At 36.7% G+C, this 10,651-nt stretch overlaps 1 protein-coding gene across 17 annotated transcripts in view; it reads right to left on the bottom strand.

Annotated features, from left to right (window-relative positions):
- LOC127873024 (probable serine/threonine-protein kinase pats1) overlaps window positions 1-10,651 on the bottom strand; it is a 51,452-nt gene that overhangs the window by 3,579 nt on the left and 37,222 nt on the right. For 9 of the 17 annotated variants that reach the window (XM_052416566.1, XM_052416572.1, XM_052416571.1 and 6 more), the window contains 2 exons: window positions 9,782-9,853; window positions 5,000-5,116 (listed from right to left, as the gene is read on the bottom strand). The exons of 3 other annotated variants lie outside the window; for them this stretch is intronic. In XM_052416566.1, the coding sequence (XP_052272526.1) occupies window positions 5,000-5,116; window positions 9,782-9,853 (189 nt within the window). Of the gene's footprint in view, window positions 1-4,726; window positions 4,843-4,999; window positions 5,117-9,781; window positions 9,854-10,651 lie in introns of all 17 variants that reach the window. 5 more of the 17 variants (XM_052416570.1, XM_052416574.1, XM_052416576.1 and 2 more) reach the window with 2 other exon arrangements.

Below are 10,651 nucleotides of genomic sequence, written 5' to 3'. Positions count from 1 at the left end.
GCCCTAGGTCCTAGAGTTAAGGAGGATAATATTTTTAAAGTTTTCACAAAATAAGCAAGATATAAGCATATATAATGTTCAATTTTTGTGACCCACGGGTCAGGGTCAAATTTGACCCAAAGGGCATAATTTGAACAAACTTGGTAGAGGACTATAAGATGTTACTGCATACACAATTTGGTAGCCATGGTCCGAATGGTTTTCGACAAGAAGATTTTTAAAGATTTCACAAAATAAGTGCTTTATAAGCGTTCATTCAATTTTGTGACCCTCGGGGCAGGGTCAAAGTCGACCCCAGAGGCATTTTTGATTAAATTTTGTAGAGGTTTATTAGATGTCACTACATACCAAATATGGTAGCCCTTGGCTCAATGGTTATGGACAAGTAGATTTTTAAAGTTTTCACAAATTAGCCCCCATATAAGCGTATGTTCAGTTTTGTGACCCCGGGGCAGGGTTAAATTTGACCAAAGGGGCATAATTTGAACAAACTTTGTAGAAAACTATTAGATGTCACTACATACCAAATTTGGTAGCCCTATGCCTTATGGTTAAGGACAAGCAGATTTTAAAGTTTTCACAAAATAGGAACTATATAAGCATATAATCGATTTTATGGCCCCCAGGGCAGGGTCAAATTTGACCCCTAGGACATAATTTGAACAAAGTAAGTAGAGGACTATACATTGAACAAAATAAGTAGAGGACTATACAATTTCACTGCATACCAAATTGTGTAGCCCTTATGGTTATGGACAAGATTTTTTTTTCAGTTTTCACAAAATAGGCATTATATAAGTTCACATGTTCAATTTTGTGACCCCGGGGCAGGGTCAAATTTGACCCCAGCAGGCTGTCAAGTGACCTTTTTTCAAAAAGTAGGAAAAAATAGGAACTACTTTTGCAAGAAAAGTAGGAAAAAAGTAGGAAAAAGTAGGAACTTTTCCCTCAAAAGTAGGAATACATAATACTTATTTTTTAGACACAGGTCCAGAAAACATAGCTTGAAACAGAGCAGGAGTGTCATCACATGTTCTGTATGGATACCCACTTAAAGCTACCTTAAGGGCCCAGAAGATTTCAGCCTTGTGTACCTGTTCCTTGTGTGATGGATGTACTTGCATACAGATAGATTTATCCCCACAACCCTGAGAGCTGCTTGGCTTTTGGGCACTTCCAAACAAACGCTTTTGTGAATTATCATGCATGTATTTCATGTTTTCATTGTGTTTTTATCCATCTGCATGACTTATAAGTTGATTAGCACCAGAATTACTACAAGATGGACTTCATTCTGACAGTACAATATCTTGCAAACTCATTGCCGGTATCTCTCTTGCACCATAATCCCAGTGTTTTTCCACTGTTGTCCAACTTCTCCATCCATGAAGGGTTAAACTTTGTTTCCCACTAGGAATTTAAGCACTTATAGTGTATCTATGCTAATTAAGTTTCAAGCAAAGCTACCCTGATAAAGAAGTATACATGTAATTAGATGCTGTTCATTTTGGTGTATCATCAAATAAGTGGTTAGAGGTCTTCTGTGTATCGATATAAAAATGGTAATTATATTGTGCATGTTATATCCTTAAGCAGAAGACCAAATTTATTTAGTGATACACCAACTTGTTGTACAAGATTAATACTAGTATATAAAGCAGTGTAAATGTTCTGCTACAGCTACATTGTGAAACCTTTAAATTGACAATAGGGTGCAGTTATAATGACTTCAGTTACATTCAAAATGACTGGTCATTGCAGAGCAGATTATGCAACTGGAGATAGGACCTTATCACCTGACATCTTTTATGACAGCATTGATTGGGCAATGAAACAGTTGCACTTCATTGTTTATTCCAGTTTCAAATAATGGCTTTTACATTATTGATGACTTTGCGGGAGTGTAATAATGCCGTTTAATAATTTTAATACTTCGCTTTAACACCTTGAAGTAACCTCACTAGCTAAGGCATCATTAGACAAGAATTGTGTTTGTCCGAAACACAATGCCCACTTTTGCCCAGCTTTGAAATAAAATTTCAATATATCATTTGGCAGGTTTAGAAATTATCTCCCTTTTAAAGCTTATTACTTCTCTTGGATTGTATTTTTTAACTTTTGACCTTGAAGGATGACCTTCACCTTTCACCACTCAAAATGTGCAGCTTCATGAGATACACATGCATGCCAAATATCAAGTTGCTATCTTCAATATTGCAAAAGTTATGGGCCGCCCATATTTAAGTTTTCGGGCGGACACACACACACAGACAGACAGACAAACGGACTGACAGTACAACTGCAATACGCCACCCTACCGGGAGCATAAAAATGTATCAGGGCATTTAGGCTCTGTGCATTTATCTTTAATTACTAAACATGATGTACCTATGATATCAATAGAACATCATATCCGTTGTCATGTAATACAGAATTTATTACATTATATTTGTAAATGATGAAAACTCGGCAAAGCATCAGTTTTATCTTTTTTCCAATAACTTGTGTAATAAATTCCATATTACATAACCACTCATACAATACATGTATCTCTATATCTCTACATTCCAAACAGCAATATCATGTAAACATGCATAAGGTTTGGTCAAATTATTGTCAATGGAAACAAAATAAAACTGGAATAAACAATGGGTTCCCTCAGCTCTTGCATCACTGGGAACTGTGTAAGGTAGTGCAGTCTGCAGTGTACAAATGCTAAGGAAGTAAACAAGGCACAATTGTTACTTCAAAAAAAAACTTGTCAATAATTTTAAAAGTTACATAAGAAATAAATATTTATGCTCCTGAAGAGGTGCTAGCAGACAGTCAGCATGGGTTGTCAGGTCGTATCTAGATGAATGCACATTAACAGGGATACAGTCATGCCATAGATTCATTCATCCTGCAAGTTTACTAAATAAACTCTTTAAAAAAAAAAATTCTCCATTGAAAATGAAAAAGTAGGAATAGTAGGAAGATTTGGTAAAAAAATAGGAAAAAGTAGGATCCTGATGAAAAAGTAGGAAATAGTAGGAAAAAGTAGGAAAAAGTATGACCGCTTGACAGCCTGCCCCAGGGATAAAATTTGAACAAATTTGGTAGAGGACTATTAGATGTCACTACATACCGAATTTGATAGCCCTAGGCCGGATGGTTATGGACGAGCAGTTTTGTAAAGTTTTCCCACAATAGGCCTTATATAAGCATATGTTCAGTTTTGTGACCCGCGGGCGGGGTCAAACATGACCCCAGGGGCATAATTTGAACAAACTTGGTAGAGGACTATAAGGTGTTACTGCATACCAAATTTGGTAGCCCTAGGCCCAATGGTTATGGACAAAAAGATTTTTAAATATTTCACAAAATAAGCCCTTTATAAGCATAAATTCAATTTTGTGACCCCCCCCCCTCGGGGGGCAGTTTCAAATTTGACACCAGTGGCAATATTTGAACAAACTAAGAAGAGAACTATCACATGTCACTACATACCAAATTTGGTAGCCCTATGCCATACAGTTATGGACAAGAAATTTTTGTTTCACAAAAAAGGCCTTATATAAGCATATGTTTAATTTTGTGACCCTCGGGGCAGGGTCAAACTTAACCCCAGGGGCATAATTTGAACAAACTTGGTAAAGGGAAAAATAAGATGTCACTACATACCAAATTTGGTAGCCCTAGGCCCAATGGATGTGGACAAGAGATTTTTAAAGTTTTCACAAAATGAGCACTTTATAAGCATCTATTCAATTGTGTGACCCCTGGGCAGTTTCAAATTTGACCCCACGGGCATTATTTGAACAAACTAAGAAGAAAACTATTACATGTCACTACATACCAAATTTGGTAGCCCTATGCCATACGGTTATGGACAAAAAGATTTTTTAATTTTTCACAAAAAAAGGCCTTATATAAGCATATGGTCAATTTTGTGACCCTCGGGGCAGGTTCAAACCCTAGGGGCATAATTTGAACAAACTTGATAGAGGACTATAAGATGCCACTACATAACAAATTTGGTAGCTCTAGGCCCAATGGTTATGGACGAAAAGTTTTGTTAAGTTTTCACAAAATAGACCCTATATAAATATATGTTCAGTTTTGTGACCCCAGGGGCAGGGTCAAATTTGATACCAGGGGCATAATTTGAACAAATTTGAATGAGGTTCACGCTGGCTGAACAGGCTTATCTGGGACAACTCTTTAAGCACATGCATTAAATCATAATTTCCCACAGCGAGGCTAATAGTAACAATTGAATTGCTTGTAGATATTGTATGTATATATAGAATCAAAAACCTCGGCCTAAAGGCAATCATATGAAAGGATAAAATATAATGGACCAGAAAGATACTTTTTCTTTTTAAATCAACTGTTATAGTAAAGATTTTATCTGTATAAAAAGTAGAATATCCTGAACAGTCCTGAGATAGGAATTATTTTAATAAGCTGACCTGGTAAAAGAAAACAACAGAAATAAACTGTAAAATAGATTGATATGTCAACATTTTAATTCAACAATAACCAGGCACAAACAGGCAGTCATGGGTAAATCATTTAGATTCTTCACGATGGAAAGGCACTGTCAACATTCCCACATGACAACACTATATCAGGAGGACACTTGTCATAAAGGGATTCTTGGATAACAGTTACTGGTTGCAAGCTAGGGTTAAATATCAAGCGGTCAGTTACGACTAATATAGTTATTCCCTAGTGGTCCAACCTCGATTGTTGATGGCAGGAAAGGTGGAGGACTTCTTTGATGGTCTCTTGTGGTATGTGGTATATGTTATCTTGGGTTCATTGATAAGCCAGTCTCAAGGGAAAGTAAACCAGACTCTATTAGGAACAAGCAAAATTAATATGCAAGCTCAATCTCAAAAAGAAAAATATCCATGTTAACGCGATACGCTCAATCTCAAATAAAACAACAGAAATAAACTGTGAACTAGATGGATATGTCAACATTAAAGGGTTAAGTGTCACTATCACCCACCTCGTAATGTTGAGTCCACATTCTTGCTCTTGTGTGAAGTAGGCTTGCGGTTCAACGTGGGAAACTCGTCCGTGTCGAACTTCGGAAGGCCCGGATGGTAGCTCATTGAACCACTGGCTGTGGACAGAAATAGCATGATGTCTGAAAACTATCACATAACAAGCTTGTAAACTACCTGGGGCTAAAGTTTGGCACAAGCCCATAAACCGTCTACTAATTTATTATGTCAACAGCCAGGAAACCCTCTAGTTACATATTTTGTCACAAACCCATGAAACCTATAGTAATATATTTTGTATAAGCACCACATCACTAGCCCATAAACCCTCTATTATTATAGTTTGTATCAGGCTTTCTAAATTTTCAGAGGATTTATAAGGCTTGTTAGATTGTCTTGATTTAAAGCCATGATAATTTAAAATTATCACAGTAGCTCCAAACTAGAACAAGCCCCAAAAATACTCAACTAATTGATTTTTAACCGTTTACCACTTAGCTTCTTATTTTCACGCATTTGTAGTCCCTTAGAAAATTTATTTAAATTTAAAACTTTTCTTACAATATTTAAGGTTTTGAAGGCTTCATACCCAAACCTTAGATACTGATGAGCAGCAAACAGCAAAAAACCTGAACATACTGCGAGTTACTTGCAGGCTGTTCTGGTTGATGCTGTTTGCACATAGCCATTTACATGCTGCTTCCAAGTTGGAAAGGGTTAATTTGGCTCAGTCTTTTAGAATAATAAGGGAGGGGCTGTCCACAACATTGATAATAGTACTGCTTTATGAATAACAAGGGAGGGGCTGTCCACAACATTGATAATAGTACTGCTTTATGGATAAACAGAGGATTATAATAGAACAAACAAAGAGAGTTTAATTTTACCGGAGCTTCACTCTGGGAACAAGGGGTTTAATGAATGAACTTAAAGTGTCCACTGAGATTAGCCTGTGCAGATCGCATAAGCTTATCAAGGATGGCATTTTCTGCTTCTATGGTAATTTTCATCTAAAAGAAGTCAGTTCTTAGTCAAAATCCTTCTTTAAAAGAAAAGTTGTGTCCCTAATTAGCCTGTGTGGACTGCACAGGCTAACATGCAATGAAACTTTATGAATATTAAGTCCAGTTTTCCCAGAACAATAATCAATTGTCATCAAACTGTTTTTTAATTTAAGACATAACTATCGACAATAAAGTGAAGTCAGTGTTAATTTAGCAAGGCTTTGTACGCAATTGTGTTTACAAAACAGTTCACTGGTTTTATTATCACTATCAAGCTGTTAAAAAGACACTAAAAGGAGTCACCAGGTGCAGCAAAACATGTACAAGTTGTGATAAAAATATGCCACTGGCACATAAAATTCAAGAAATATTATTTATGGGAAATAATCTAAATGACTGAAAATACAGAATCACCAAAAAATATAATTTTCCGGAAAACATGCAATCGGCCGAAAATTAAGAGTGTCCGAAATCATTTAATTATGGTATCATTGATGAAGTGTGTTATGGAAATAATTAGCAGCTTATAGAATAATTGTCAAAAGTCTTTTATAGACCGTCAACCAGATTGACGAAAAAAAAGTTCTAAAATACCGTGTGTTTTTTACACTTATTAGTTAATATGATATATATATTTGGAAATAAAATTTTGCCATGTAAAATCGAAATTACATCGCAAAAATAGGTGACATAACAATATACACACTATAAATAACGCAAGTAGATTAATCATTTTATATATAAAATACATACAATTCCCTAAGCATGCACAATTTGCATTCCTGAGTTTACCACGTGACCACGATGATCAATCTACTTGCGTTACTTATAGTTAACTGGTACACATACCTAGTAACATTGTATTACTGAATAATGGAAAATTTAGTGAAATTTTAATCAATATAAACTTAAAATAGTAAAAAAACAAGGGCTGTTTGTAAAACATGCATGCCCCCCATATGGGCTGTCCGTTGTAGTGGCAGCCATTGTGTGAATACGTTTTTTGTCACTGTGACCTTGACCTTTGACCTAGTGACCTGAAAATCAATAGGGGTCATCTGCGAGTCACGATCAATGTACCTATGAAGTGTCATGATCCTAGGCAAAAGCGTTCTTGAGTTATCATCCGAAAATCATTTTACTATTTCTGGTCACCGTGACCTTGACCTTTGACCTTGTGACCTCAAAATCAATAGGGGTCATCTGAGAGTCATGATCAATGTACCTATGAAGTTTCATGATCCTAGGCATAAGCGTTCTTGAGTTATCATCCAGAAACCATTTTACTATTTCCGTTGTCACTGTGACCTTGACCTTTGACCTAGTGATCTGAAAATCATTAGGGGTCATATGAGAGTCATGATCAATGTACCTATGAAGTTTCATGATCCTAGGCATAAGCTTTCTTGAGTTATCATCCAGAAACCATCTGGTGGACGAACCGACTGATGGACCGACATGTGCAAAACAACATACCCCCTCTTCTTCGAATACTTTAAATGCATATAGTTGGTTTGAGCACAAGACATTTTATTTCGCCACCCCTGAATAGATTCATTAAGAATTAGAAGATAGCCACATCAAGTATAAGTCACAGTGATACAGTTGTAAAATTAGAATGGATTATATGAGCCACATTATGGGAAAAACGGGCTAAAAGCAAATGGGTTAAGTGTCATCCCAGCTAAGACTGTGCAGTCCGCACAGGCTAATCAGGTATGAATTTCTCTGCTTTAATGGAACTTTCCGTTAAAAAATGTCTCTTCTAAACAAAAATCCAGAGTAGACGGACAGTGTTGTCACTGATTAGCCAGTGTGACTGCACCGGCTAATCTGGGATGACAATTAACGCACATGCATTTAGCCTGTGTTTCCCAGAATGTGTCTTATATGGTAGTTCACAATAAGAATGAAAGATAACACTTTAAGTTGAATGAGTATGACCAACTGTCAGCAAGTGTTAACCCTTTCCCACTCAGAAGAAAAGGGAAAATGGCTATTTGCAAACAGCATAAAACCAGAACAGCCTGCCAGTAACTTGCTGGCTGTTAAGGTTATATGATGTTTGCTTCTCATCAGTATCTAATGGTTGGAACTGAAACTTTGTAAACTTGGATCTAGTAAGAGTGATCTTAAATTTTATTGTTTTTTAAGCGACTTCGAATGTGTAAAAGTGCTTCTCTGAGTGGTAAACAATTAACCCTTTCAGTGCTGGAACCAAATTTTGAAGGCCTTTGCAAACAGTTTGGATCCAGATGAGAAGCCACAGAACGTCGCATCTCATCAGGATCCAAACTGTTTGCTATTATGATAGTGTTCTTTGAAAAAAATCGAAGAAAATGCTAATGCAGCCATATCGGCCAGTAGATACAACACCACAACATATAGGGCAGCTATATCGGCCAGTTGATACAATACCACAACATATAGGGCAGCCATATTGGCCAGTAGATACAATACCACAACATATAGGGCAGCCATATTGGCCAGTAGATACAAACCCACAACATATAGGGCAGCCATATCGGCCAGTAGATACAATACCACAACATATAGGGCAGCCATATCGGCCAGTAGATACAATACCACAATGTAAAAGGCAGCCATATGGGCCAGAATATGCAATCCCACAGCCTAAAGCCAAGGGCAGCCATATCTGCCAGTAGATGAAATACCACAACCTAAAGCCAAGGGCAGCCATATCGGCCAGTAGATAAAATACCACAACATATAGGGCAGCCATATCAGCCAGTAGATACAATACCACAACATATAGGGCAGCCATATCGGCCAGTAGATAAAATACCACAACCTATAGGGCAGCCATATCAGCCCCTCATCAGCCCCTCCCTTATTATTCTAAAAGACTGAGCCAAATTAACCCTTTCCAACTTGGAAGCAGCATGTAAATGGCTATGTGCAAACAGCATCAACCAGAACAGCCTGCAAGTAACTCGCAGTATGTTCAGGTTTTTGCTGTTTGCTGCTCATCAGTATCTAAGGTTTGGGTATGAAGCCTTCAAAACCTTAAATATTGTAAGAATGTTACCTAGTAACATTGTATTACTGAATAATGGAAAATTTAGTGAAATTTTAATCAATATAAACTTAAAATAGTAAAAAAACAAGGTAGATGAAATACCACAACCTATAGTAAATACTGTTGAGATCTTAAGCATAAATATGAACCTCACTCTGGGAAAATTCAAGTGCGTCAAGTGTCATCCCAGATGAGCCTATGCAGTCAGCACAGGCTAGTCAGGTACCACACTATCTGCTTCTATGGTAATTACGTTTAAAGAAATTCACTTTTTAAGGAATATCCAGTTTAGGCTGAAAGTGTTGCCCCTGATAACGCTGAAAATGTTGTCCCTGATTAGCCTGTGCTGGCTGAACAGGCTTATCTGGGACAACTCTTTAAGCACATGCATTAAACCATAATTTCCCACAGCGAGGCTAATAGTAACAATTGAATTGCTCGTAGATATTGTATGTATATATAGAATCAAAAACCTTGGCCTAAAGGCAATCATATGAAAGGATAAAATATAATGGACCAGAAAGATACTTTTTCTTTTTAAATCAACTGTTATAGTAAAGATTTTATCTGTATAAAAAGTAGAATATCCTGAACAGTCCTGAGATAGGAATTATTTTAATAAGCTGACCTGGTAAAAGAAAACAACAGAAATAAACTGTAAAATAGATTGATACAAAATCACCAAAATACACCAAACAATCCTACAACCATCAGGCGAACATTATTGACTTTTTCTTTACCGTGTTCAAGAGCTTTATAAAAGAGTGTAATTGCTTCATCATCCAACCATTGAACATCATTTGGTAACTTATCTGAAAGCATAAAACCGTGGATAATAATAACATTAGTTATCAAGTTTGCAAAAATGGCATGTTACAAGTGCAACATGTTCAGACAGGCTAGCTCAGTTGGTAGATAGATAGATAATAAATTAGAAGATCGCAGGTTCAATTCCCTGCCCCAAAAATAAATTGTAAACTAACTTTGTGTCTAAGGCCCTCCATGCCCAACCTCAGATTTAAATAGAGCAGTTGTCATTTACTGGCATAAGTATATACACTATAGTATTGGTAAACCAACACATCCAGAAAAAGAGGGCCATGATGGCCCTGTATTGCTCCACTGCTGAAAAAAAGCTGAAACTAATATTCTCTGCATGCGCAAATACTTAAATATAGGCCCTTTTTAAGCACAAGTACACATTTGTGACCCCCTGGGCTGGGTCAAATTTAACCCCAGGAGCATAATTTGAGCAAACTTTGTAAAGGCCTACTATATCTCACTAACATACAAAATGTGGTAGCCCTAGGTCCTAGAGTTAAGGAGGATAATATTTTTAAAGTTTTCACAAAATAAGCAAGATATAAGCATATATAATGTTCAATTTTTGTGACCCACGGGTCAGGGTCAAATTTGACCCAAAGGGCATAATTTGAACAAACTTGGTAGAGGACTATAAGATGTTACTGCATACACAATTTGGTAGCCATGGTCCGAATGGTTTTCGACAAGAAGATTTTTAAAGATTTCACAAAATAAGTGCTTTATAAGCGTTCATTCAATTTTGTGACCCTCGGGGCAGGGTCAAAGTCGACCCCAGAGGCATTTTT

The sequence above is a fragment of the Dreissena polymorpha genome, chromosome 3, assembly GCF_020536995.1.
Source record: "Dreissena polymorpha isolate Duluth1 chromosome 3, UMN_Dpol_1.0, whole genome shotgun sequence".
Taxonomy (NCBI): domain Eukaryota; kingdom Metazoa; phylum Mollusca; class Bivalvia; order Myida; family Dreissenidae; genus Dreissena; species Dreissena polymorpha.
The sequence above is the reverse complement of the archived record's forward strand: the minus strand, read 5'-3'. Positions and strand labels throughout refer to the sequence as shown.